Raw genomic sequence first — 27,976 nt, forward strand, 5'->3', positions numbered from 1 at the left:
ACTCGAACGAACCAAGCAAAAACGACGACCCGTGTGCAATCGAATCGGTGCTTTCCTTGGACGGAGCCGCGAGCGAAACGGAATCACCCGAGAGATCACACATCTCGGGCTCCCGATGGACTCCGCCTCGCCGCCCTCCCCGCCGCCGGCGCAGGCGTCCGCCGCAGAAGCCAGTGGCGCATCCAATGCCAGCCTGCGGTGGCGCATCCTTCGCCGCGCCCTGCTCGCGCGCTCCGCCTCCACCTCCCGCGCACCAGGTCCCCGCCGATTCCTTCCCCTTCTCCTTTCCTTTCTCGCCACCGCAGCAACGATGTATCCGCTTCGTTTCGTTTAGTGGTCGATTCCGCTCGATCTGTCCGATCCATAGAACTCGTGAGAACTCCCTCACAGGGGACAGCGAGGAAGGCAGCTCGCCTCCACTCCCCGAATTATAGGAGCCCTGATATGCAGCAAGGGCACGCAAGTAGTAGCATTTAACTGGAGGCTGGAACTCTTGATTTACTGCCTGATCAATGTTTGGGGACTGTGATTGAAAGTACCGCTCTGGCATTTGTGCTCTCCCGATTTGCATTTCACCAACTCGACAATAGCATGTTCAGAAAAAAAATCTGTGGACTAATAGCGTGATTTCGTCTTGGATGTGCTTGTATGAGCATAAAACTCCCTGCGAAGAAGTTGTGGCCATCTATATGTCATTTTTGTACTTTTATCCTGTATGAGCATAAAATCTGTGGACTATAGCCATGTTTCTCACCAAACTATGAGAAACATAAGGAGGCGAATCTACAGTCCACTGTTAGCTTTCTATAGGACAAGGTACAATAGTACTGGTTCTCTTTCTTTCATAGTCTGGTGATCACTGGTTGCTATCCATTAATGCAACTGCTTTTATTTGTTAATACTGATTATGTTTGGTTGTCGCAACTTTAAGTTTGCTTACCTCCCACATTTATACAGTTTTAATAGCTAATGTTTTCAAGTGTTAACAAAATTAGTTTTTTGTTTTATTAATAATATTTATTTTGTTTTTTCCTGATTAATTTTGCAGAGGAAACTTCTAACGACCAGCAGGATAAAAATGATACTAACAAAATTTCCAGAAAGACATCGCGTGGCTTTGACCTCATTGAGTGTCATATGCTGCCGATTTCACAGTCAACTAAATCACATGGGGATTCATCAAGTAGAAATGATAATATTGTGGAATGCCAAAATGATGTTTATGTCTGTTATAAGCTTCCTTGTGAAGGTTCACCTAAACTTAATCTAGTGTAAGTAGTCTACTATCTTCATCACTGTCTTCTGTCATATTGAATGCAGTTGTTTCCTCATTGATCCTTCTTCCTTTTATCTGATGATACTGGGAACATCCAATTGTTTTTCTCTTCACTAAGCCTTTCATGTGGATTCAACTTCAGTTATCATTAAGTGTTCCACCAATTAGATTGGTTGGCACACATTTTTCTAGTAGTTGTGTTTATGTTTGTAGTTCTTGTTTGCAGATACAGAAGGGAGGATTCCCTTGAACTAAATGACATTGTGGCTTCTAACAGATACAATATTGACACTACTGGACTTGTATGTAAGTTTCCTATTCAAGTGATTTTGTTTTTTTGGGTTATTTGGTGTGGAAAAGGACTTTAAATGTATGCAGAATATGCACGTTCAGTTTCTTGTTTACTTTGTAGAACTATTTTCTTTCCTGTCCTTGTTAGCCTTCTATGCACATAATTTTGTCTGTTATGTCTAGAAGTGGTGCTCTCATATACCTAATACTAATAGGCTTTCAAACCTATCTAATACTAAAGTCACCTATATTTTAGCACTACTGTTCTCAAGGTCTATAGGTTGTTTATCAGTAGTAAACTACCTAGCCGGCTTGGTAGGTAACTTACTGTGACATCAGAAGCTGCACACCATGCTGTCTTGTCAGTGATCACTTGACTTTGACTCCGGTTGATGGTAGAGCTTTACTAGGAGGAATGCTGTGGTGCTTGAGAAAAAAAAAGAGGAATGCTATATGTAGCAATGCCTTACAGAGTTGATAAGACACTGGTCTGAATTCTCAACTTCTTTATTTTTCTTGCATTGCGTGCTATATGTGATATTCTTCATCTCATGTCCAGAGAACTCAAGAACTCAAGACATGCTTACTTTGACGGTTGTTTTTTTTTCCCTGAAGGTTGCTGGCCGTCGGAAGAGGTCCTTGCGTACTACTGTATCAACCATTCGGATATGTTCAGGTTGGTACTTGGTTGTGAGGTGTATTACTCATGTAACATTATTGCACCAATATTAATTGTTCTATATACATATATATAACTTTCTTTTATGGTTGATATCTGAATTTGCATAGTGGATTCAAGTTCCTAAGTGAATCACATATTCAACTAATACTGGATTTAGGAAAAGCAATTTGCTGATCTGCCATTCGTATTCTCCTTTGGAACTTGAGCTCAAACGGTACTGTCCTGGAGTCATGGCTTGGTTGAACAGGATCATAGGGTGCATCATTGATGTGCAAAATACCGCAGGTTTGTGGTACAAATTGTAGCAATGCCATATAGGTAATGGGATGAGGCTTTGAGCAGTATATGTAAGCAAGCCTTAAGTACAGTCTCCTCTAGTTTTCTTCCTGTGCTATTTTTCATTGGTGACATTTTGTCATTGATGAGATTAAGATGAGTAATTCAACATGACATGGCATCGGCGAGGTGCATTAGCTCATGGTTTGTGAACTACATGCAGTACACGGGTACATTATATGGTACCTTGTTATACCTTTTGCTCTCATGACTAATGTGAAGAGTTGTCAGTTGTTTCTTTATTATATCATATGAAACTCTAGTTATGTATAACAACCTCTTTTCATAAGCGACAATAACAACCTATTGCTGCTTTGCCTAAATTCAATTTATGTACTATATATCTCAGATAACTGACTATTTAGATTTATTCCAGGTCCAAGAAGGTGCTTGAGCTTGGATCCGGTTATGGGTTAGCTGGACTTGCTATTGCAGCCAGCACAGATGCTGACGAGGTCGTTATTTCTGATGGAAATCCACAAGTAGTTGGATGTATCCTTAGTTTCATTACACATAGGCTTCTGTGCAGTATTGACTAATATGAGGTACAAGTGTTGTTTTGCTATTTTTTTGAAACACTAGGACGTAATGGAAAATCAGATTAGATTGGTCCAAACATCATGCTTCTATGGTCTTTGTAATCCATTAACCCTCAGATATTGAGCAGAATATATCCATCAATACAGAAACTTTTGGTCAAACGAAAGTTAATTCTATGGTACTTCACTGGGATGTTGAGCAGGCTTCAGAAATGAATAGTTCCTTCGATATAATTGTTGCAAGTGACTGGTATGTTGTACTTCTTAATTTGCTATTCTTAGTTTCTTACTATCGCCCATACACAGTTTGTTCATGTATTGTTGATACCCTCTAGTGTTAAGGCTTTGAGCATGACATTACAAGATGCATCTAACCAATCAATACTAGATTTTAGTAACATCAGGGTTCCTCATTAGCATCTCTGTGTGGAAAATGCTTTTAGAAGCTATATCTTGCAACTGTTTGTTGATTGCATAGAGTTTGATAGGCATCCACTCAAAGCAGAGAAATGAAGAAAACTTGTTTTGCTCCCTCTGACGAAGATGATAATTTGGAACTGAGTTCCAGTAAATACTTAGAAATCAGGCTAGACTATGAGTCAAGCCAACCACCATCAAAATTTCTCGATAATGTAATATAAAATACAAGGCTCTAGTCGGTTTTATCAGGAATTTTATATACATATTCACTTGTACTGCAGCACATTTTTCAAGCAATTCCATCAGAGCCTTGTACGGGTAGTCAAATCTTTGTTGAAGCCTTCAGAAACCTCACAGGCCATTTTTCTGAGCCCAAAGAGAGGTGATTCACTCAGCAAATTCATAGAAGTAATTAAAAAGAATGGTTTGACTTGTGAGTTGATAGAGAAGTATGATCCCACTGTATGGAATATGCACAAAAAATATGTATCGGGTGATAACAGATCCTGGCCCAACTACAATGAAGAGCACTGCTACCCTCTATTGGTTAGAATTAATAGTCACAGCAAATAGTTACCTCCAGACATTTCATTTGATCTATGATGGGTTCATTTGTGATGTAAAAGCTTTAGCTAGTCTATGTTGTAATTTATACATTACAATAGAATTGGGATATTGGCTTATATTTTTCTTGATATCATTGTCTTTTTCCCCCCTGAGTGTTTCAAAAGAGAGGTGACTGACTTGCAAGTTTTCCTTTACCCACCTTACAGTCCTTCATAACATTACTAATGTTTTGTGCACAAACAACACCTGTGCATATAACAATGCATGATTTCTTAAGGTAATCATGCAGCTTGCCTTGAAATTCCTATCTATATCAGCAAAGTTGATACACTAGGATATATCTAATTCATCCTGAAGAGCTTAAAGCATACCTTGCATAACTCTTCCAAATCTTGAATATTCAATGGATGAAATAATTTTTCGATGATGGATGAAATTATGTACAGTATATTTTTTGGCAGTGCAACAATAACTACCATTGTTGGTCCCTTTTCTCAGCACTCTTCATTTTGCTACAATATCCATGAAGCATACAACTTATGTGCATGTACATATTTGCTTACTTTCTGTTCCACCGATGAGTGGATATTATCTAGTAGCTTAAAATTTTGTATGTTTCCTTTTTTAAGCAATGTAACATTTCAAGTTGTCATTTCGTCACCATGCTTACTGTGTAGCTGAACTTTTGAATCAGAAGCCCCCCTTAGATACTCGCTTTCAGCAGTGCAATCCCTGGTTTTTCTGATTATCAGACTGTGCACATTTAGCTGCTTTTGTTTAGGTGGGTGCGGTGCACCGTACTCAAATCCAGCATTGCAACAACTGCTGCGGGCGTTGCATGCTTTAGTCGGCAGTGGGATAGATCATAGAGATTTCAAATTTGATTGTGTTTGGTACTTCAGCACAAATGCTATTTTTTGCTGCTTTCTTTGACTTTGCACACACTCTTGGTTAGTGACGCCACAAGTTATTGGGTGGTTGCTGACTTGCTACATCAACACCTCCGTGTTGGTTTTATCGGATCATGTCGCTACGTTTGCATGTCTGGCGTCATCACAATTTTCAAATGCAATTGCTTCATGCAATGTCTGCTGGTACAACGTTGTATTGATTACTGACGGGATGAAAGCAAACATTCAGAAATGCCAGCAAGGCAGCAAGGTGTTCATGGATAACTAGTTTCCTGCTTGCTGCTGATGTTTCTGAAATAGATATTACTAGTATTTAAGTACATAGCCCATAAATCCTTTAGCCCATACACAATTTTCATTTCTCCCTTGTTTTTAAGCCATCTTATTACCCCAATGGTTCGGCTTTGAGCTTTGATGGCCAGAGTGCTTGTATGGTACTGATGACTTCACGACAGTGCTCATCAACGTCAGCTATGAGGTTTGATACTAGCATAAATGCATAATACCGCATGATTTGGTCGTCAAGGCGTAATTTTGCTATTTTGATTTAAGCGATTTCAGAAGGTCCACCATTGATGCTTGTGTGGACTTACTCTGATTCCGTACCGTTATAAACCACCTTATTAGGTCTAGTGTTGTTGTCAGTCGCCATCTACCAATTTTGTACATACCCTAAGGATCAATAGATTTTTTACGGAAAAAAATGATTGTTTGATGAACGTGTGCCTTCCATGAACAAAGACACAAAGCGCTACTCCGTATAAGGCAGCTTCTTTTCCAACCATTGCACATCGACACCAATATATGAGAAGAAAGGCGTTCACTTTCAAAAAAACAAGCTTTCTAAATGCATCTGTCTTTGATCCCATGTGTTAGCTTATATGGTTTGTCGGAAGGATGGGATTTAACTTCTTTTTCTTATACAGATTTGTTGATACTGTCATGCAACTTGGGCCTTTCTCCCTTAGGTTGGTACTGAATGGAACTTGATTACTTGAGGCTCTACTGTTAATGCTGCAAGATAACAAAGTGATTGTTTTTATATGGTACTGCTATCCCTGTGAATTTAGTTCAGTGTACTTGTGATTTTGCATGTCATGTTGGGATTATTCTGAAGCAGCTCAATTCTACGTCCTTTGCTATGAAAATGACCCTGCACCTGCTCGTATTCCCAGTTACCTGCATCGCTTAATTATTGAGAGCTAAGCAATGTTCTATTGCAAAGCATGTGAGACAGCAATGCAGAGGAGGGCATATTCCATTCCATAACGATCGACCAAATCGAAGGTACTCATATAACTGTAGTCGGCACCAGTTTCATCCTACTTTCCTCTTTGCAAATTCCCTTTTTGTTCTGAAAAAGATCCCCTTTTTACGATCTTTTTCATCAGAAGGTTGTCAATGAACTCAGCTTTTGACTCAAGATTCCTCCATTTCGTTTAACAAATGGAAATCACAGCTAAATCGCTACTACTTTCAGTTCATAAGCAACTGGGGAGTCAACCAAAAGGTGAACCCTTCACGAGGGCGCAACAGCAACCTCTCCTTCTAAAGATCGATTACTTGCAAACGTAGTAGACTGTTTAGACAAAGGAGAAAGGTAACAGTGTCGCTGCACCACACCGTTTGCTGAATCATCCATCTACAGTTCTCTTCTCTGAATGATTGTCTAGCTCAGGAGAACACTTAAATGTAACAGAAAATAAGTCGCTTTTGTTGGAGTGCCCTGCTGTATCTTCTCTACTTGTTAATTAAGTCACAGACTCACAGCTGCAATTGTGAGCTACTACGTACTGAACTTTGCCCGTATTCTGACAGAGAAAAATCGAGTCACGTATCAGAGTCGGCATGCAGTGAGAAAGAAAACGACCCGGGTCGGTGGCCGATCCTTGTCGCGGTCACTGGACCGCTCTCATGTGATGGGCATCACGTCATCTCATCTCATCTCGACTCGACCCGGTGCGTGAAAGTTACATGTGACCTTGCATCCGGTGAGGTCAAGTTCCAGGCGGTTTTACGGGCAATCAATTTCACTGCAGAGATTCAGAAACCGGTCAATTTGGCGTGGAAAAAGGCTGTTGATCGCTGAGCACTAAGCTAAGCGCACGCGTGATTGTTTCCCCTCTTTCTGGTGCATGTGGATCTCAGCAAGCTGAAAGCGAAGTTTCTCTGTGAGAGTTTGGTGAAGTGACTCCTGGATATAGGAGTATTAGGTAAGAGCTTTCATGCAACCAACTAGTTGTCTAGGCCGGCAGGCAGTTAGTAGTATACGGTAGACACAAGAGCAGTCAAATCGGATTCGTATACAGCATGATTAGAAATGTACCTAAAGCTATGCATTGACAGAAGTAGTACATAACTACTCGGGGCATGTTTAATCACGAGCCTGAACACCCAATCGATCTGCATCAATCTGACGAAGAACGGGTCATCAGACGCACGGCTTATCCGATGTGTAGACCATAATACCATATCAACCACACACACAGTCCATTACGCACGCAGTTCGTAGCTAGGCACTGATGCTTCCTTTCGCTTCACTCGAAAGCAGTGGACCAAATGAGCGGACGGCCATCGCCTATCGCCGCCGATCGAGCGAGCCCATCTCCACCCCACCACGCTCGCCCTTGCACCACATATCCCATGTGCAAATCACCAAATCTTGCGCCGTCAGCTGACAAATAGTGTACGCTATATGTTGTAGACTTTAGTATACATTTGGAGTAGTATAGTATTTTAGCCCATGCAGACACCTAGGCCATTATCATGCCATTAGTTTCTTTCAGAGGTTTGGTACTTTGATTGGGGTATGGAATCACTATGCATGAAGCTACCTTGCTAGCAATCAATCATCAGCGGCAAAAAATGAGAAGAAAAAGAAAACATTGAGCATACGTGTCCTAGTACTTGTAGTGTAGCCATAGGTCGAGTCTTCTGTAGTAGAGTGGCAGCAATAATGGGACGGCCACGTCTACGAAAACTGTAGGGGTATGCAGCCATATTGATAGTACAAGTGGGTTAGAGCTGTAATAACGTGGCAGGTATCTGTCCAGTGCGTTAACAACGATGTCAACCAACCGTGATCATGTTAGTTGGTTCGCCACTACGATTAGAGCCCGGGAAACAGGACGGCCGAGTGCGTTCATAATCATTTTGCTTCTTAATCTGTGGGATTAATCTTGTACATTTCTTTTCTGCGAGACACAAATGCGCAAACCAAAAGAAAGAAGAACCCAAAAAAAAAATCTGATGGATTTTACAATGGCGCTACGCCGATCTTGGCCAAACCGAATCACCCGATCGCCCCCACACACCGAGCTCGCTGGCCCCACACTGTGCACGACACCGGCAAACACACCACTCGAGCGCACGGCCACCCGCTGCCGCCGGCGCCGCGGCAGCAGCAGCAGAAGCGACCGAAGCGCACACCGTTTCGGCGTTCGCGCGCTCTTGGTGGTAATGATGTGTTGGTGGACTGGTGGTGGCCCGTGCAATCGTGCGACGTCCCCCGCATCCCCCTGCCCTTTTGACCAAAAAAATTTCGGGTGGTTTTCGCGTACGTGATCAGCCGCTATAGCCGCGGCAGGTGGAGCGTGAGCAGCGCGAGGGGCGCGGCCAGGAGGGCCAGCCGCGAGGCTCTCCGCGAGGACGACGCGTCGCCCATGGCGAGGCTGGCGAGCCAGGAGTTGTCGCCCAGCATCACGCCTTGGCCGGCGCCCCCGCCGCCGCCGCCGCCTTGGCTGCCTATCGGCCTTGCCATGTCCGGTGGGGCGTCCGTGGTCACGCCCGGCACCGTCGTCGTCGGTGTCGTCGTTCCTCCCGCAGATTTCAGGCTGTTTGCCACAGGAGAAAAAAATGAGTTCGCGTGTGGTAAAAGACAGTGAAAAGAACATCAAGTAGTCGTATACTATCACTGAAAAGCGAAACACTATCTTTGCCTTGATCTTTTTATCCGTTCTGCTTAAAGATTACTGTCTCATCCATGACCTCCGTATTCGTGTGTCGTGTGTTAAGTCCATTCACTTTTCCTTTTCCTACTTGGCAAAAATATTAGACTCAGTGACCGACCCTGCCATGACGTTGATATGCAAACCGACAGCAGTAAAAGAAAACTACACGGGACGGTCAAACCTCACTTAACAAGTTAAGCACCCACTGAAAGTGCAAGCTGAATCATGCGCCTTCCATATACTAACTCCAGGCTAATCATCACATTGTATATTATCTTCCAAACATCTCACTATCACTGTCCCCATATAATCTTTCTTTTTTCATTTTTAGAAGCGTGACATTTCGGGACACCGCACTCGCACACATTTTCCTTGCATACATTTTGATATGAGATAAGGTGATATGGCGTACTCATTGCTCGGTCACTAATGCACCAGCCAACCCAAAATGCTACTGGTAGCAGAACCACTCCGTGCTAAGTATCTCCGATTAATTATCGTGTCCCCGAGCCGACGCATGCTCACTCACCTACTTGTGCCGTGGTGCATGCAAATCACAAACGCTTTATGACTTAACCGAGCTAATAACGTGACGCGAAAGCAAGCGTTAATTGAAGCAAGCTGGAGTAATTAGTACTAATAGTGGTTAGGTTGGGGTTGACGTATGAAGTGAAATTAGTACGGACCTTGGGGTGGCGACGGGGCAGAAGGTGATGGTGTAGTCGCGGCCGCCGGCGCAGGTGAAGGTGCTCGTCGGGTCGTCGTAGGCGTAGCTGTAGGAGCGCGGGCACGCCGACTTGAAGACCTGGGAGTAGGCGGTGGGGCGGCAGGTGTTCGGGTTGGCGTACGCGCCGCTGCAGCAGAACTCGGGCTTGCCGAACGCGTCGCACGCGCTCCGGCACGCCGCGCCGCCCACGGCGCGGAGCTCGGCCGGGCACCGCGCGTTCAGGTCGGCCGCGCACCCGGCGGCCGCGCACGTCGTCGCCGTCGCGCCGAGGGCGCCCGAGGGCTCCACCAGCAACGGCAGGTTGTACCCGTCCACGAGGCTGACGTCGTAGAAGTCGTTGCGGCCGCCGCCGTCGAGCGTGAACTCCGCCAGCGTGGCCGGGGGCGCCGCGCCGCGGCCGGCGCACTCCAGCGTGCCCGAGCCGCAGTCGCCCGTCGCGCACACGACCTTCCCCGTGCCGTCCTGCGTGCAGCCCGTGCGCGCCCACAGGCGGCCGGACCAGCCGGTCGGCGCCGGCACCGCGCGCGCCGCGCCGGGCGGCAGCTCGAACCCCGTCGGGTCCATCCTCGCGCTCCCGGCGTTCGACAGGATGCCCGGCCACACCGTCCCCGTGCACCGGTTCACGAACGTGAATGTCACAGCTCCACCCTCTGCATCATCATCAAAAACAACGTCAATTCAGCTCACCATTACAAGAACTCATGCAACTTCCTTCAATTCACCGAAACAGCATCATCACTCCATGGTGATCGGTTTACCTCTCACAAGTATAAAAAGCATCCCAAGAACGATGCAAATTCTCTGAATTCCCATCATCTCGAAGCAATGTAGCTCCGGCTGGTGGTTAGTAATGGCAGGCGGGAGAAGAGGTATATAATGGTGCCACACCAGTATAGGTAGTCAGTTGTCAATATTAGTACGGAATTTTGTATCAGTGTCCAGCTTCAGTGCTAGTATATAGTACAGTGGTTAGAGAGGAGTGGGAGAGTAGAAAGGGATAGAGAAGCCTTGAGCTAGGATAGCTCGATGAAACGTCAACCACCCATCAACTAGTATCAAGATTAGGAGGAAGAGACTGAAGAGAAGGGGGGAATCTGAGCTCTCTCTCCATGGCTCTACTTATAGCATAAGAGAGTCGGCTTACTAAGAAGCTTTTGGCTCAGTAATCACAGTAAAGTGAAAAGCATGGAATTGGGTGGCTTGATTGGATTTTTGATGCCTTTTTCTCTCTGCAATTTGCACTGGCAGGTCTAGGGATAATTGCTCTATGCAATGCCCAGGATGGATGGGGGAACAATAAGGTTCGCTGATGGGTGATGTCTGTGATCTTTTCGCAGAAAGGTGTGGAGTGTGTGATGAGATTTAGTGGAAGAATGATAGCTATGGCTGAACCAACAGTTTGTGGGGGGTTAGAGGATAACATAAGGAAATGGCGCATGTTTTGGGGTTGGTCCTCCAAAATCTTTTTGGGTAAACGCATCCGAGCAAATCTTCGGACTCACTTTGATCGGTACTGCATGTGCAGTCGATAATATGGTAGTTGGTTCGTCTGATATCTGAATTCTGGAGTGAGCAGTGAAGTTTTCAGGTAGGAATAGTAACTGAAGAACCGAGATGGCAGGTGCCGTCAATGAGCCATCAAACATGTGTACTGCTTGCTAAAATGATTTGATTATGATATGCTGATGTGTAAAGGCTGAAGTAATTAAGCAGCAAAAAGAAAAAAACTGAAAAAAAAAAGAATTGCTCACTGTTAATAGTACAGAGATACCACATTTTGAAGTGAAAGGTGCAGTAGTCCAAAGTGTTTCTATCAAATTGAAAGAAGAAAGAAGGTGACTGTTTTGGCTTAAAATTGAAGACACCATCAACTCCTGCAGTGAATTCAGCTTAGCTAACACTACTCAATAATTACTTTCGGTATCTTGGATTTTCAGTAAATTATATAAAACAAAATCTTGGATTTTCAGTAAACTCTTGCAGGTGTTATATTTGATTTCTATTATTTGTATGAAGCCTACCAAACATACATGCATCTTGGAAAGTATTCACAGGATCCAGCCTTCTGTCAATCTTTGCAAAGGGCGTCGGTGGATCAACCTTGTTGAGCCGTTACGTTATGTTGGAACCAAGAAACTTGTGCAAAGCTTAAGAATCAGAGAAGCACAATTTTCAACTGAAAATTGCAATTCTTTTTCCTGCAAATTGTGGCTATGGTCTGGTACTCTGGTGGAGCCGTGTAGATGGAGAATGAACAGCAATGCTACTTGAGAAGCTGCCCTGAGTTCAGAACTTCCCTTGAAACATAAACAGATTTACCCTTTATAACAAAAGGATTCAGACATACCATTAGTCCACTACAATCTGAACTTCTTAAGTATGGTAGAGTTTTCAAAGTTGATGGAAGTCAGAGTTTCAGGTGCTTTCATGTATATACCAATAGACCCTTTCTCAGGCCATTCACCATGCGTGCCACAAACTTAAAACAGAAATACCACAAGATAGTATACCGTTTCAACAGAATAATTTACATTATGATGACATCAGCTGATACTATGGGGTTTCATGTCTGGTACCTACCTACGATACCATGTTGACATCAGCCTGATATCTACGATATCATAATGATGTCAGCATGGTACCTAGATCCTGTTTAGTACAGAAGATACTAGATCCTGCACCTACGATATCGTGCTGATGTTAGCACCCATTAGTTATTCCATTGCAACGGTATACCGTTTTGTAGTCTATCTGTAAAATCATTACCGCTTGCTCTGAAATTGTGTTATTCTTGAGTTTACAAGATTATGAGCTCCATGCCGGTCCATGAGGCAGATTCGGATTTCCCTGGTGATGGGTCGGTCCAGATGGGCAGGACACATCTCAACCTGAAAATTTTTGAGAGGCTGCTAAACTTCCACGATGTCATAATATCCATATCCGAAATGACCAAGCATGACCACGAACACCCGCTCTCCCATATCTCGTCTTTCACATAGTTTCATCTTCTCCTATCCACAGGTATACCTTAGTGTTCCATTCAGAGATTTGGCATGTTCTCTTCCATGCACTGCTGCCTCCCTTGATGTGCAGCAGGAGCTGTTCATCTTTACTCCTTTAGGAGTTCTTCAGATTGATCAGAGGCAGTAGCCAGCCCATTAGACAAGGTTAGAGTACAATGCATCATCGCTTGGTTTCTGTTATCTGCAATGAAACTTGCATCCTGTTTATTGATTCTCTTGCTGATTTTTGTACCAGGTTACGCATTCAGGCGCCATGGCCACCTCCTCCTCGCCGCTCACAGCCCTATACTCCTCGTTCCTCTCATATACTCCTTCCACGCCATCCATGGCGGCGCTGCCCCGGCGGCGAAGGGCCGGCTGCCGCTACCCTCGTATCCAGGCCGTCGATCTCGACCAGAACACGGTATGCCAAGAACCCTCTCAATCGGAGGTCCGGTGTTTTTCTTCATGTGATGCGATCGATCATCTTCGTTTGGCGGCCGCAGATCGTGGCGATATCGGTCGGCGTCGTCAGCGTTGCCATCGGCATCGGTATCCCGGTGTTCTACGAGACACAGATCGACAATGCCGTGAGTCATTCGGTTTTTCCCCTGATTCAGTCCGTGTCAAATTGTGTCCCCTTCACAGCCAGAATCTGAATTTCCTTTTTTCAAAACTTTCGTTGATTAAATTTCACAGTTAGATACTTGGAGTTGAAACAGGTTGATTGAAACTGGAAGGTGTTTACCATTTTTTTTTCCTTCGTGGATGCAGGCGAAGAGGGATAACACACAGCCGTGCTTCCCCTGCAGTGGCTCTGGGGCACGTATGTGACATTGCCCCTTCTTCCGATTGATGCGCTATTTTTTCTCCTCTGTAACACCGTATATAGTAGATCAGAATATTGAGCATAAATCGTTGATTTTTCTTTCAGAGGTGTGCAGGTTTTGCACCGGGAAGGGAACAGTTACTGTAGTGATCGGCGGAGGCGAGACTGAAGTATCAAACTGTGTCAACTGCGATGGGGTTGGCTCGTTGACATGCACCACATGTCAAGGCTCTGGAATTCAACCACGCTATCTTGACCGCAGGTGCGTTTTATGACGAGTATCATCTATTTTGATTCAGTAAACATCTTATAAACATGATTGTTGAATGAACAGACATAATACTTGACATACCTAAAATAGATGAACATGAATACGGAAGGACTATGTTATATGGTATTATAGTCAACCAATCGAATTTCCCACAAAACTGCACATGGCTTTAGTTAAAGAGATAATCCATGAAATGCCATTGACAAGTGTTTAAGTCCCAGAAATGCCATCGACAAGTGTGAGTTTCAAGAAATGCCATCGTACAAACGATTTTGTCCCAAAAATATCATCGCCGTTAGGGTTCCGTTCATTCCATGTCATTAAATACACTGTTCATCCTATAGAACTTAACGGCGTGAAATGGACGGAACCCTAACGGCGATGGCATTTTTGGGACAAAATCGTTTATACGATGGCATTTCTTGGAACTCACACTTATCGATGGCATTTCTGGGACTTAGACGCTTGTCAATGGCATTTCATGAATTATCTCTTAATTAGATGAAATTGCATTTGATGTTCAGTTGTATCTTTACTTATATAAAAAAGAAAAAAAAAGTCCATTTTACTCCCCCGAACTATTTCACTGAAGCACTTAACCCCCTAAACTATTTTTGGTTCATTTTACACCCCGAACTATTGAAAACAGTTAACTTCACCCCCTCCCCCCTAACGCTATTTCTCTTCTTTAGTTCTCATCGTATACGTCATATTTTGCACTGAAATTTTTGGTAGAATATAGATGCATCCACAACTTACGTCTCACTTTTTTTTTCTCATTGCTTACATAGGTTGAAAGCACTTCAAACTGAGTTAAACATCAAAGTTTTAAAGTTCGAGCAAATGCATGAAAAATATCATAATATTTTTGAACTTTGGTAATGGTGTTATCTATGGCTCTAACAAATTTCAGCTTAAAATACAACTTGTATAAAGAGTGACAAAAAAGTGAAATGTTATTAAGGAGTAAAACAAACCATTTTTAATAGTTTATAGGATAAAATGAGCCAAAAAATAGTTTAGGGGGTTAACTGGTCCATTGAATTAGTTTGGGGAGTAAAATAGACTTTTTATAAAAGGATTACAATTTTATTTTCTATGGATTTGGAGTATCGATCTGCACCATACAAAATGGAGATCCATGATGCAGATCATTCTCCTTGTCGTCGGGTAACATAGTAATTTTTGGGCCTTTAGACCGAACATGGTCTTTCTCCGTTTTATATCATAATATGTTTTGAACTTTTCTTTTTATTTTTTTAATTTCGATCAAATTAATAGAAAAACATAGTAATTTTTTTAACACCAAACAAAAATACTATCAAATTATATTAATTGTTAGTTTTAATTAATTTAATTTAATGTTATAAGAGTTACAACATTTCTCTATAAATTTAATCAAATTTATAGAAGTTTGACTTAGAAAAAAAAATCAAATGACTTATAGTAGTTTTGTGCTCTTTATTGGTAATCCAGGGAATTCAAGGATGACGACTAAGGGTTTTGTTATTGCTAATGATGGTATGCCATATTATTGTCTGATCTGACAACGCCATAATCTGGAGAGGTGCACATGTGAGAATTGATCTGATAGTTTTGTGTTGTATTATATGTCCATTTTTGGTAAATATGTATGTATGTCTTCTGAAGCGTCTGAAAAAAATGGAGGCCCTTTATAATTCCAGCAGAGAAAAATGGCTGTTCTCCAGTGGACAATGCCGATGACTCAAGTTGTAGTGTTAAACATTCTGCAAGGTACTGTCTGTTTTGACATGTCTTTATGAGTGTTAGCCTACAACAATAGTGCAATACAACCTTTTGATGCCTTTTTTTCTTTTTTTTTATAGTTGATGCCTTTTTTTCCAGTATAAAAATACCGAAAATACTTCAAACTAATATACTAAACAGTATGATATTTCGTAGCATATATATATATATATATATATATATATATATATATATATATATATATATATGTGTGTGTGTGTGTGTGTGTGTGTGTGTGTGTGTGTGTGTGTGTAAGTATATATATATATATATGTGTGTGTGTGTGTGTGTATAAAAGTATATACTTATTTATATATATAAGTATATACTTATATATATGTATACATATATATATATATGTCCTTATATAAGTACTACCTCTGTTTCACAATGTAAGTCATTGTAGTATTTTTCATATTCATCAACATCAATATGAATGTGAGAAATACTAGAATGACTTACATTATGAAACAGAGGTAGTACTAATTAAGTAGGCATAGCCAGATATGGTTACCAAGTAATGAAGAGAAACCTTTCTTTCTCTTCTTTTCGTTTGGTGCGGAACTTTGTGCGAAGAAAGCTTCTCTTATAAGATTTGGCAGCGGTAGCAAATTAGGCATCAGTTCTATGTACTTTCACTAAAGGAACTCACACAACACTAGCCATGTTTTCAACATTTCCGTGTGCCATGAGCATAAATGTGGGACCACTACGGATGGCAAAGCAAACCTTGCAGCCATGCAGGCTTCAAATAGCTACTGTTACCATTGTTGTTGCCCGTTCTACTTTCATTTGTCTCGAGCAACGTCCCCAAACATGCAGATACAAGTAAAGAATTGTACATAATCGTAATCGCGTCAGCAACGGCAATCATTTTTGCGAGCCATCCAGATCGAGGCATCAATATGTCTTGCGATGTGGGTGGGGTTAAACTTATCATGACAACGTGAATCACCCGCCTTAGCTAAGCTCTTATTCGACCCGTACTCTGTCGGAACTTTTTGTGCTCAAGGTGAGAAAAGCATGCATAATGGAAAATCCTTCCCATCGGGTGTCTGATGGGGGGGGGGGGGGGGGGAGTAAAAATCGGGTGCCCCCCACGCCGTGCCTCTCGGACACGCACACCGTTGCAACAACCGCTCAGATATAACGAAAACGCCTTATTAGAGGGATCTGTTTTTTTGTTTCACCAACAATGTTTCAGCTAGTGTACTCGTGATGTTTCACTATATATGGATCAAATGTTTCAGTGGATTTTTGATACTGTTTAATAATTTTATCTTGATGGACACATGGTTTGTTGATGTACACAGGATTTAAATGTTGCAATGACTTTAAATCGTTTATTGCATACATTAAACCAAATTGTTTCATCTAGCGATCTGACCGTATTTCACCTTTTTTAAGAATTGAAACATTCTTTCGCTATTTGCTGAAACATTGTGTTTATATAGGGTGAAACAATGCTTGATTTTTTGGAAACCGTTGTTTCATACGTTGTAGCGAAATGTTTTATGAGTGGTTGTGTTTCAGCTTTTTACAAGATTGAAACATTTTCGATTTACTTAGTGAAATATTTTCGATCTACTTGGTGAAACAACGTCTGATTTTTTTTTAAAAAAATCGGGCGTCCGATTTGTAGGCGCCTCGTGTAACAAGAGGCATCCACGGTTCTTGTTCCCCTGTTTTTTATAACTGTAAAAAGAAATCCGTCAGTTAAGCATGGCAATATATGAAAATGGATCAGGACAGAAGAGTTAGTCTAAGTCACCAACTGTCGAAGGATGCATGCCAGCTACATCGAACGATCGGAAACGATTTAGTACTGTGAGGTACCGGTATCTCGAGATACTTTTTCTGAATCGGAACAAATCTATTCTCGTACAACTAAATTAGTTTGGCTGCAACATCACTTTCCAAATATAATCGAAATACTTCAGCAGGCCAGCAATATGTTTTTAAGGGGAAGAGACCGCTTCTTGTCGGAAGCGACCGAAAGAAAAAAAACGCTATAATTAAGAAAAGAGAGAACAACTTTTTTAGAAAATAGATTTTCATTAATCCGGCCTCTACACACATGAAGGATACTGATAACCAAAAGATACACGAGTTATTAGACTCTAAACCTTAATAGTATGAAGAACACACAAACATAAAAGAAGAAAGAACTATAAGAGTAAGCTTCATTCTCCATCGACGAATTTTTCTTGCCCGTTGCAGCACTACTAGATCACCTATTTGTGACTCTACGAATAAATGGCTAGACCTGATATTGAGACCCATTTTGCATGCAGTCATCCATTGATCCACCAGTCCATATATGACTTATATAAAGTAACAACTGACAACTACCTCTACCAGCAAAGAGCATGCAACAGTTATGTGCCTTTCTTCTGATCCGTCAACTGGATAATCCGTATAGCCATCTCATTTTGTTGGGTAAAAATAATACCGAAACAAGATCGACACCGCAGCATGTTTTTCAGACATGGCCACCATGTTCCGGCAAGCAACTTTTTCTGTCATGGAAAGGCCCCAAACAGAAGCCTGAACTGAAAGCCGCTTGACTGCCAATCCACCTTTATCCCACACAAATCCACGTTGATATACAGTTCGTCAATCAAAGGCGCCGTACTCCTCCATGGATAATCCATTCATTCCACTGGTTTCTGCCGTGAAATTTCTCTCTCCCCTTTGCTAAAGCTCGTCAGTTTCTGTCATCCTCCACTAGGTTTGGTCAGTCAGAATCACAACGGAGTGGATCTCTCTGTTCCATGCCGACGATCTGTTGATTGGTAGTTCCCTTTCCGGCAAAAGGAGACATGAATCTAGATCTGCTGCTGGTCTCAGCGGAGATGAGTCATCAGTTTAATTTGTGTGCTAATAGCAGACTGGTAGTTGCAAAAGTAGAGTGAGTCAGCCAGATCCTTCCCTTTGCATGGCTTCCAATACCATGCAAGATCTCCAAATTTCCATGCAATGTGATGCATGCAACTACCAAGAATTCGCGTCTGGAGCCACGTGGTTGAAAAGCTAGCTAAACACTTGGAAAAAGACGGCGGCTGGCGCCTCGCAAGTTGGCCGAGTCAGCTAGGAATCACCGAGTGTCTGAGTGAGTCACAACTGCAACCGTTGTTTCCATTTTTGTTATCTGCAGGGTACACATCTCCATCAAAAGCATACGGTTTTTCTCGACGTTTTCGCACCTAAGACCAACTAAGCTTTTCAGTTCGGTGCATACAACGCATCAACGGGGTGAGATGTGTCATTCTTGGCTGGATCCACATAAGCCTTTTTTTTTCTTCGGTAGAGAAAGACAGCAAAATCCAATGTGTGTGGAATGGAACTTGAAAAGTAGCAGGAGCTGTGCAGAAGTCGCAAAAGCTGGTTTATCCATCCAAATAACTAAGTAATGGTCAATTCCTTAACTGGATTCCTGTTTATTCTGCCAAATTATTCTGGCACTTCCTCTTACTTTTGTGCTGTACCTTGACAGTCGATCTTGATCATGCTCTCAGCTCGATCCTAGAATCAATGTCGTTTTCTCAGTTTGCCGAACTTTTCGTAGCGATACCTCGTGCGTGATCGATGCTATAGCAATTAGCATGCGTCATTGCTAAAAAAATTACGGATAAGGTGCACGACATGTGGCGCACATGAATGGAAGCATGTGACCATCCTTCTCAGTCCATCGATCTGTCAATACACGATGGATTATTGCAGCTTTCAGGATCGTGCCTGGTCGGGTATATGCATGCATAAAGCCTTAAAGCCATGTTAGGCTGGAATGTTCATGGTTCAGGACGATTGGTCTGCACATGTAATCCACAACTGATTAATTGATTAGCTCTTTCAATTTTAGTTGCTCTGCGGCTCTGCTGCCCTCATGGGCAGCTCGTGGCGGCTAGCAGCTAGCTTGCGTGGAATATTGGAGTTTAATTTAATACATAAAATTTCTTTGTCTAACATCCCTAATGCAGTAATGCAGAATTTTGATGATAACTGATCGACTGAGATGTCATTGACGCATTCTCCTTCTTCTCTGCTTCTGTTTTTAATTTGACGTAGAGGTAGACAAAGTAGAAGCAAGATCGCTGGTTTGATCAACTAGTTGTTGCTGACGCTAGGTCTTCTCCTCGTGCCTCTCCGCTATTTAACTGCACTAGTGGGGCTCGGGACTAATCCAGTTAGGATTCTAAGTTAATTTATTGCCACCAATCACAGCAATTTGTCTCTAATCCTTTTATCTATTCTTTTCTTCACTTCTATATATAAACGATTTTTCCATGAAGTCAAAATCGATTTTTATAGACAGCTATGTATTTTTGCATGTGGGTAAAGTAAAACACATGTGAAAATTGTATTTTTGCATACCAGCGCAAAAGCCGGCCGATTGCAAAAAGTTATTTTGGTGAAAAAAAAAATTGAATTTTCACAAAAAGTTATTGCCGAAAACACTAGCTTCCCATCCCCTCGAGCTCACCATCGCGCATGTCACCACCGTCATCATCACCCCTCCTAAGGGTGGCGTCACCGGATCTACCACCCTCGAGCTCGTCGCCACCATCGTTGCGCGCGGTGGCATAGCTCCCGAGCGAGCCCGCCGCCGCTCGCTTGCTCCCGCCACCTCCACCTCAGCCACCAGAGAAGAGAAAGGGGAGAGGGAATGGGAATAGTTGATGAGAGAGGAGTTATGGCGTGAGAAGAGAGAGAAAAATATGTGGCGGAGAGAAAGAGGGAAAGTAGAAAAAAAAAGGTGCGGGAAAGAATGCATGGGGCCTACTTATTCTCCCCATTGTCCGCATGCGGCCCCTTCAGATCCGCAGACGATAATGCATCTATTATCGCAAGTGGGTATGTGAAAGTAGATTTTTGTATGTTGCCCTTGAAACGATCTCGAGGAAGTGATTTCTGTATGCAAGAATGGTTATGGTGTGCCTGCGATTTGGATGAAGTCTTGTTCGGAAAAAATGATTCTATAATAATGCTTATTAGGAAAGAAACCGGTGAAATTATCTCCTTCCTAATTTTGTTATCAGTAAATTACATTGGTGGTATATAAACTTGTCAGGTGGGTGCACTCTAGTACACAAACTTGTCAAACGCTATTTTTTTATAAAGATATCGGATGCGTGTAAAACAAGGCTAAAGGGACATGTCATAGTAATTTTACCAAGTTAGGCACTGATTAGGATGTGGCGTGCAGACACGAGGTAGGCATGAGACATGCTAAAATTAATGTGTGCTTTATTATTCTTTGTTCTCCCGTTTGCATCATTTCTTCTCGTGCACGTGTTTATGTAGCATACTAATTAATACATAAATTAGCAAGATTGATCTTGTTTTGTTCTTTTGGCCTTGCAATTGTCAAGTTTGTATATCAAAATAAGCATTTTACAAGTTTATTGCACGTACCTAATAAGTTTGTGTACCACCAACATAATTTACTCTTTTGTTATCCGTCGATATGATTAGTCAACATGGAAATCACAAATGCGAACCAAAAATATTACGTTGTTTTGAATGACACTATAAACAGAAATGGTTGCTCTGCGCTGTGTTGGGGCGGCGGTAGTGAAGGATGCAGGTCGTCTGCAGTACTTCGCGTGTAGTACTGCTCACTGACATGTGGGCCCCACAGCCAATCGGGCCCAAATGTCAGTGGGCAGTACTGCATGTATAGTACTGCCGGGGATCTCAATTACAGTAGCGAATGCTTGTAGGATTATCCAACATAGAAATCACAAGCAGAGCGCTTGTAGGAGATCGATTTGGATGCCACTGCAAAATGGTCGCTTAGGCTTATACTTATTAGCCAAAATTTAAATTTTTAACCTTAAAATTTGAAGTTGATTTTGAGGGGGTTTTTTTGTCGAAATTTATTTTTCAGCTTTTGCTTTTAGATTGCTAAGAATATTTATAAAAAAAAGTATTCACAAAATATCTATCGTTTATAAATATATCATTTCGCTTATTCCCCGAATGAGCGAATCGATGGGCCGTGCCACAGGGGAAACGACGAGGCATGGGGGAGAACAACGACACACAAGGCCCTAGAGAGTCGTGGAGTGGCCAAGCACCATGCTGTGCTGGAATGTCTAATGCGCGAACGCTCGCTAGCGGCGAACCTAGCGAACAGAAAACGACAAAAAGAAAAACGAAGCCGCGCAAAAAAAATGTGTTTTCCGGTTTCTCATTTTCCTTTCACACGATGGGAAAAGATAAACTTTTCCTTTTATCATTTTTCTGTTAGGAGATTTGTTCAGATTGGATTATACTTTTTTTTGAAAATATCTGATGATGATTAGTATTTTTTATTTCTAGTAAAATTTATGCAGTAAACTTTCTAAATATAGATATAATTTCTATATAAAGTTTACATATACAAAGTGTATATATAAAATCTACATATACAAAATCTATATATATAAAGTTTATATATTCAAAGTCCATATATATAAAATCTCTCTATATAGAAAGTTTATATATATAAATTTTCCAAGGATATTATTTATTTTAAAATTTTCCCATTAGCGTTTTTTTATTTCTGCACTAAACTTTCTAAATATGATGTAATTTCAATAAATGACAAGAAGGGCTACCATTCACTCTCGTTCTAGTACCGACGAGTATTAGTAGGTGGTATCGATAGTACTAAGCTGATACTGATGATTACCGGATGTGATACCATCTAATATCATACTCCCTTAATCCTAAAATAAACAAAATTAAGATATGATGGGATGTTTCCTCTTATGATTGATTTGAAGATGCCCTTATCCATATTTATGGCGCTAGAAAATATCATATATATTTAGGTTGGTTTATTTTAAAATGGAGTAAATACCATCTAGCAACGAGGATATCCTTGTAATTTATGGCTATATACACCTGTCAGCCGGGGCTAATGTACGTAGAATAACCTGCAATGCAAATGCCGCAAAAGTTTTTTCTTTCTATCGGGCTGGGACCAGGCTGATTTTTTAACAATATTTTTTAGAATGAACATTTTTTAACAATATCAAGATAGATCTTGCCGTAGGTATGAACAAATACTGTCGTGCCTTGTTATGGAGGATTAAAGGGTGGCGCATTTTCCCCCTGAAGAAATATACGTAAATTGAATTCCACGGAGCTGGAAAAATAAGGCGGGTGAAAGTACAACACGCTAGGAAAACAAAACCTGAGATAGCTTTCTTTCCCTGCTCGTTTTCTTCTCTCTCGCGCCATCAACCCCGCGTCCAACCCACCGCCCACCAAACCCCGAGAAAACCTCCTCTATAAATGTGCTTACGAGAGCAAACAAATCTTCCCAAACTCGATCACTCGCTTCTCTCACCTGCTCGAGATATTTGGGCAGGAACGGAGAACGAGGCAGGACGTGTGGGGTAGTAGCAGCCAAGGACAAGATACAAGGTCGGCAACGAGAGTTGCCGACATATAGCCCAAGGTCCCAGGAAGCACACGGCAATTGAAGGCTAGGCCCACTCTGCAGTGTCCGTTCTCTAATCCTCCCTCATCGGGCAGGTTGTAGGCACGACCCTCCCCTTGGGCAGTCTATAAAAGTCAAGTGACCGTCAACTTTGCTTCACCCTCCTGGCGGCCTAGTATTTTGCAAGAGCAGAGTGAGAGTAGGAGAGCTTGAGTTGAGGCCTTGTGGGTTTGCACACAGAACAGCTTGAGAAAATGTCACAGTGCCCAACTCATGTCGCTCTCCGGTTGCTTGCTCTGCTCTTCCTGCTTCCAGGTAATGGATCTTTTGGCGTCCTTGCTCTGCTTATGCGCATTGTTTTGTTTTTGCTTGTGTTTTTGGTTGGCATTGGCCGTTGGATTTTGCTTGCGTGCGGCTGCTGAATCGGTGGAATTGTTGCGTGTGTTGCAGCTGCGTGGTCCGCGACGTTCACGATGACCAACAATTGCGGCTACACGGTGTGGCCTGGGCTGCTGTCGGGTGCCGGCACGGCGCCGCTGTCGACGACAGGGTTCGCGCTGGCGCACGGCGCGTCGGCGACGGTGGACGCGCCGGCGAGCTGGTCGGGGCGCATGTGGGCGCGCACGCTCTGCGCCGAGGACGCGACAGGCAAGTTCACCTGCGCCACGGGGGACTGTGGCTCGGGTGGCATCCAGTGCAACGGCGGTGGCGCGGCGCCGCCCGCCACGCTCGTGGAGTTCACGCTCGACGGCTCCGGCGGCATGGACTTCTTCGACGTGAGCCTCGTCGACGGGTATAACCTGCCCATGATCATCGTGCCGCAGGGCGGGGGCGCCGCAGCGCCGGCCGGAAGTGGCGGCGGCAGCGGCGGCAAGTGCATGGCCACGGGCTGCCTCGTCGACCTAAACGGCGCGTGCCCGGCCGACCTGAGGGTCATGGCGGCGAGCACCGGCACCGGCGCCGCCGCTCCCGGCGGGGGGCCCGTGGCTTGCCGCAGCGCGTGCGAGGCGTTCGGGTCGCCGCAGTACTGCTGCAGCGGCGCGTACGGGAACCCGAACACCTGCCGGCCGTCGACCTACTCCCAGTTCTTCAAGAACGCGTGCCCTCGCGCCTATAGCTACGCGTACGACGACTCCACCTCCACATTCACCTGCACCGCCGGCACCAACTACGCCATCACCTTCTGCCCAAGCACCACCAGGTAATCGATTTCTCCACGACTCCCACCCCATGATTCGTACTCGAAGGCTCGAAGCTTCATAACTCAGCAACCAACTCCCCTTACAATTAGGCGCGCTTAGGCGCGAAATGTACGGTCGAACTGCCTTAAAAGTCAAGTTTTTAACGTGTCGACAACTAATCAACGTAGAGTGCCCGAAAATTTTCTGATTTGGGAATGAGACAGATCGAAGTCGATTTTTTTTATTGAATTTTGATGAAGTGGATCTTTTTTTAATTGAATTTTTGCAAGATAGTACTCGTTGGGGTTTTGATTGGACATGTCAGGAACACATAGAAATCATCGTTTCTTTTTTCTCTCACCGTGCATACGAGTCCTCCAATGGCCAATTGACGGTGGAAATGCTACGGTACAGACTACATAGCTCACTCTACGACGGAAAGCCTACTTTCTGATTCTCACCGTGCATACACAGTCCTCTGCACAATGAGCTTGCCGCAAGCCTGCGTTCTGGTTTAGTCCCAATTTTTTCTTCCAACTTTTAATTTTTTCATTACGTAAAAACTTTTCTACACAACAACTTTTAACTTTTCGAATATATCGTTTCAATTTTAATTAAAGTGTGAACTAAATACACCCTGCTTAACACGGTCAACACTGTGATAAAAAGGTGGAACGTTTATTATTCGTCTCTGTTCCTCTGACAAAGGTGTGAGATCATTCAGACGAGCCAGGAGAACTATTCAACCAACGGCCACCCAGCAGCGCGGCGACGGCTAGGCGGGAGGAATCTGTGCCGCCGCGTGGGTGCGTCTCCCCCTCCAAGCACAGGACGACAAAAGCTGAGGATGACACCAAGCCTGCACTGGCTTTCTAGCCGTTTCGCGCGTACGGCCCCATCCTGCCATCACCATATTGATTGATGGCGCTGCCACTGTTGTCCTCTTGCCCGCATCCCATGTTCCCGTGCCCACACGCATTTGCGCCTTGCTACCCAAACCAGATCTGCATTCTGCAACAAAAAAAATCTGCACCGTTGTTACTACCCGCGTTAGTAGTACACTGTTGACAAACTTCATTTTGGTTCCGTATTCTGACCGTGCTTCGCTTGCGTTCTTTGTTTGTTTTGTTGCAGCGGGAAGTACTCCGGCGGTGAGAACCCGCAGGCGGCCGGCGTGCCGTCCACCAACGACACGATGGTCGTCCTCGGCGCCGAGCAGCTCTCCACCGCCTCCTCCGCCGCCGCCCATGCTGCGCCGCAGCTCACGCTACCACTACTACCACTCGTCGTCGTCGCCGCCCTCGTTGCCGCCATGATCTAGGCCGGCCGGTACACCGTACACGTACAAAGGTGGCAATCACCACCATGCCTACTCCTCTCGCCGCTGTACGTGCCGCGGGGCCCACCAGCGGCTAATCCTGCTCCGGAGGTGTCCTAATCCGGCCCGTCTCTTGTGGCGTGATCGAGGCAGAGATAAGATTCTCCGAGCAGAGCACGAGGAAAGGTTGGACAGTGCTACGACGACTGAAAACCGATCGAGAAGGGAGAAAACAAGAGTTGTATCCACACCGATCGCAGCTTTCTTCTCGATTAGTTTATGTCATAGGCTTAGAGATTACAGAGTGGTAGTTAGTGATATACTGTTGGTTTTAGTCTTCTCTTTTCCTACGCTTCCTTGAGTTGTTGGGCGGAAACGAATAGATGATGTATTTACTCGATCACCGTTTGTTCGTCGCGATCACGGATGATTGCGGCGGCGACTTTGATCAGCTGGGAAAAGAAAGGGCACGGCCATATTTCGTTCGTTGCTTCCGGTTTACGTATACTAGCTAGTACTTCCTTTTCTTCCGTTTCACAATGCAAATCATTCTAACATTTCCCTCATTTATAATAATTTTAATAAATCTAAACATATATATATATATATATATATATATATATATATATATATATATATATATATATATATATATATTAATATCAGAGGAGTACTATAGTACTTTATCTAGCTTGACTTCACGCTACATCGTACTATACGTAGACGTGTGAATGGATGACTTGAGCGGTGGTATTGTGTCATCGAGATGAGTCGGTGTTTGTCTTCTCGCTGCTGATTGTGATTTGTGAAGGTGGTAGGAATATGATCGTGTGAGCGGTGTGACCAGACGAGAGAAATTCAAGCATGATTGGTGGTGTCTGACCTTGATAGCCGCAGCCGTTTCCTGATGTTGTGAACGAGAAAATAAGCTATCGAAACTAGGATTTACCAAAAGTTTACGAAAGTATAAACCTGCGAAGTGGAGACATGGAGGGATCGGATACTGACAGGTCGGCTGCTAAATGCTACTACTACTAATCACTAAGTTCAGTCCAAATGTTTAACCAAGCCCAGCAATAGCCCATGAGGAGATCTCTGAATGGGCTAAAGCTCAACAAGCTGAGCGAAGTGTTACGGCAGGAATAAGTTCACTTACCATCCCTCATATTTACGTCAAGTTTAATCGGTATCCCATTCAAGTTAGGTCCCATGACAACATAGATGGTTGACTTCGCTGATGCGACATCCTAGTCAACGAAAAAGTGATAAAAAATATGAGCCCCACATAGATATGGCAAACATGAATTCACCAACAGGGAATGCATTTCCATCCCTGTCCCGGGACACAAAACTTTCCCGTCCCTATCCCTGCAAGATACAAGAGGGAAAACTTTGTTCCCATCCCCGTTCCCACATGGGGAATCTATCCTCGCGCATGGTCTTCGTCTCTACTTGAAACAATATATACTTGTTAAATTATATATGCAATGCAAAATATATATTTACATTTATATTAATGTATTAACATATATCTACTAATTCACATGGTAAAAATACAACATTATTATTTATTAAAAATTACAAGCAATATAATCACGTAAGATAAGTAAAAAGAAACTTGGATCCCTATGCGGGTCTCCACGGGAGATGGGGACGGGGAGTGGAGGATCATCCCTGCGCCCATGAAACCCAGAGGTACATGACTCCTCCCATTTAGTTTCCCATAGAGAACTAGTTCTAACCATTCCTACCCCCATAATAGGTGAATTCATAGTGGGAAAACTGGAAGCTAGGCCCCATTGCCATCTCTGGCTCAACCACGAATGTAGAACAACGATGACGAGCGGTCGCCAGTTAGCCGAAGAAGAAACCCGGGGCAACGGCCTTAAATCCACGAGTGGCCGAGATGATGGACAGGATACGGCGTGTCGTGGCTAGCGGGGTTGACGGGCCAACTGGTGGAGTTGATGTCGTCATGGACAGGGCAAAGACGGAGATGAAGCTCTTTGTCGGCTGCGGAGCTTGACCAAGGTCAAGGCATCATCGGCCAACGAATAAGTAGTCGCGGTGTGGGTGCATGGCCGATGTAGGGGTCAGGGAGGCGGTCGGGTCCTAGAATCAGAGAAGGTGGATGCAGTGTCGGGGCTTGGGGGCCGACAGGTTGGCGGTGGTGGAGCATGTCATCCTAGAGTGGAGTCGAGGTCGACGCGAAGGCCCGTTGTTGTGGAGCAGAGGATAGATGGCGGGGCCAACAGAGTGGAGACTAGTGCTTGAGGTAGAGCCGGGGTCAATGGGGGCGTGGCCTGGAGCAGGAAGAAGACATTGGCGGCGGCTGTTGGAGCGTGGCTAGAGATAGCACAGAGGATGGATGGAAAGTTGGGAGGTGGATAGCACAACGGGGAAGAGCTCGATGAGGATGAGCTCCTGTTTTGCCTACAAAGCTGAGGTCAAAGCTCAACATCGGCGTTCGTCGGCAT

The 27,976-nt window shown here is 43.7% G+C and overlaps 4 protein-coding genes across 7 annotated transcripts; 3 read left to right on the forward strand and 1 right to left on the reverse strand.

The window, feature by feature from the left end:
• Nucleotides 1-66: 66 nt before the first annotated feature.
• Nucleotides 67-6,953, forward strand: LOC127766836 (calmodulin-lysine N-methyltransferase). Of its 3 annotated transcripts, none has more exons than XM_052291997.1 (9): nucleotides 67-257; nucleotides 1,049-1,271; nucleotides 1,503-1,582; nucleotides 2,183-2,243; nucleotides 2,962-3,077; nucleotides 3,242-3,374; nucleotides 3,826-5,990; nucleotides 6,143-6,309; nucleotides 6,503-6,953. In XM_052291997.1, exons 1-7 carry the CDS (start codon nucleotides 116-118, stop codon nucleotides 4,115-4,117), a joined length of 1,047 nt encoding a protein of 348 aa, XP_052147957.1. In that variant the 5' UTR covers nucleotides 67-115; the 3' UTR covers nucleotides 4,118-5,990; nucleotides 6,143-6,309; nucleotides 6,503-6,953. The 3 variants fall into 3 exon arrangements, with proteins under 3 accessions (XP_052147957.1, XP_052147956.1, XP_052147955.1); XM_052291996.1 differs by having other exon boundaries at nucleotides 6,198-6,309; nucleotides 6,503-6,952; XM_052291995.1 differs by having other exon boundaries at nucleotides 3,826-6,309.
• A 1,210-nt stretch (nucleotides 6,954-8,163) lies between these two features.
• Nucleotides 8,164-10,957, reverse strand: LOC127767151 (thaumatin-like protein 1). Its single transcript, XM_052292392.1, has 3 exons — nucleotides 10,458-10,957; nucleotides 9,659-10,349; nucleotides 8,164-8,855 (listed from the first exon to the last, which is right to left on the reverse strand). Exons 1-3 carry the CDS (start codon nucleotides 10,513-10,515, stop codon nucleotides 8,594-8,596), a joined length of 1,011 nt encoding a protein of 336 aa, XP_052148352.1. The 5' UTR covers nucleotides 10,516-10,957; the 3' UTR covers nucleotides 8,164-8,593.
• A 1,673-nt stretch (nucleotides 10,958-12,630) lies between these two features.
• On the forward strand, nucleotides 12,631-15,627 carry LOC127767152 (protein SPA, chloroplastic). The gene is made up of 6 exons (XM_052292393.1): nucleotides 12,631-12,866; nucleotides 12,958-13,125; nucleotides 13,208-13,291; nucleotides 13,476-13,527; nucleotides 13,636-13,792; nucleotides 15,278-15,627. The coding sequence occupies exons 2-6, from the start codon at nucleotides 12,976-12,978 to the stop codon at nucleotides 15,297-15,299; spliced, it is 465 nt and encodes a 154-aa protein (XP_052148353.1). The 5' UTR covers nucleotides 12,631-12,866; nucleotides 12,958-12,975; the 3' UTR covers nucleotides 15,300-15,627.
• A 7,241-nt stretch (nucleotides 15,628-22,868) lies between these two features.
• Nucleotides 22,869-25,985, forward strand: LOC127767246 (thaumatin-like protein 1b). Of its 2 annotated transcripts, XM_052292516.1 has the most exons (4): nucleotides 22,869-23,315; nucleotides 23,451-24,201; nucleotides 24,890-25,068; nucleotides 25,316-25,985. In XM_052292516.1, the coding sequence occupies exons 1-4, from the start codon at nucleotides 23,255-23,257 to the stop codon at nucleotides 25,495-25,497; spliced, it is 1,173 nt and encodes a 390-aa protein (XP_052148476.1). In that variant the 5' UTR covers nucleotides 22,869-23,254; the 3' UTR covers nucleotides 25,498-25,985. The 2 variants fall into 2 exon arrangements, with proteins under 2 accessions (XP_052148476.1, XP_052148477.1); XM_052292517.1 differs by lacking the exon at nucleotides 24,890-25,068 and having other exon boundaries at nucleotides 22,872-23,315.
• The last annotated feature ends 1,991 nt before the right edge of the window (nucleotides 25,986-27,976 follow it).

The sequence above is a fragment of the Oryza glaberrima genome, chromosome 3 (genome assembly GCF_000147395.1).
Source record: "Oryza glaberrima chromosome 3, OglaRS2, whole genome shotgun sequence".
NCBI lineage: Eukaryota > Viridiplantae > Streptophyta > Magnoliopsida > Poales > Poaceae > Oryza > Oryza glaberrima.

Coding starts and splice junctions, on each gene's coding strand:
- LOC127767151 (XM_052292392.1), bottom strand. CDS start 10,515: ATGATGGGAATTCAGAGAATTTGCATCGTTCTTGGGATGCTTTTTATA. Junction 10,350..10,457: donor GCTTTTTATACTTGTGAGAG/GTAAACCGATCA, acceptor ATGATGATGCAG/AGGGTGGAGCTGTGACATTC. Junction 8,856..9,658: donor TGCCCCGTCGCCACCCCAAG/GTCCGTACTAAT, acceptor TGTGGCAAACAG/CCTGAAATCTGCGGGAGGAA.
- LOC127766836 (XM_052291995.1), top strand. CDS start 116: ATGGACTCCGCCTCGCCGCCCTCCCCGCCGCCGGCGCAGGCGTCCGCC. Junction 1,583..2,182: donor TGACACTACTGGACTTGTAT/GTAAGTTTCCTA, acceptor TTTTCCCTGAAG/GTTGCTGGCCGTCGGAAGAG. Junction 3,078..3,241: donor AAATCCACAAGTAGTTGGAT/GTATCCTTAGTT, acceptor ATTAACCCTCAG/ATATTGAGCAGAATATATCC.
- LOC127767246 (XM_052292516.1), top strand. CDS start 23,255: ATGTCACAGTGCCCAACTCATGTCGCTCTCCGGTTGCTTGCTCTGCTC. Junction 24,202..24,889: donor TTCTGCCCAAGCACCACCAG/GTAATCGATTTC, acceptor CCTCTGACAAAG/GTGTGAGATCATTCAGACGA. Junction 25,069..25,315: donor GCTTTCTAGCCGTTTCGCGC/GTACGGCCCCAT, acceptor GTTTTGTTGCAG/CGGGAAGTACTCCGGCGGTG.
- LOC127767152 (XM_052292393.1), top strand. CDS start 12,976: ATGGCCACCTCCTCCTCGCCGCTCACAGCCCTATACTCCTCGTTCCTC. Junction 13,292..13,475: donor AGACACAGATCGACAATGCC/GTGAGTCATTCG, acceptor TCGTGGATGCAG/GCGAAGAGGGATAACACACA. Junction 13,528..13,635: donor CTGCAGTGGCTCTGGGGCAC/GTATGTGACATT, acceptor TTTTTCTTTCAG/AGGTGTGCAGGTTTTGCACC.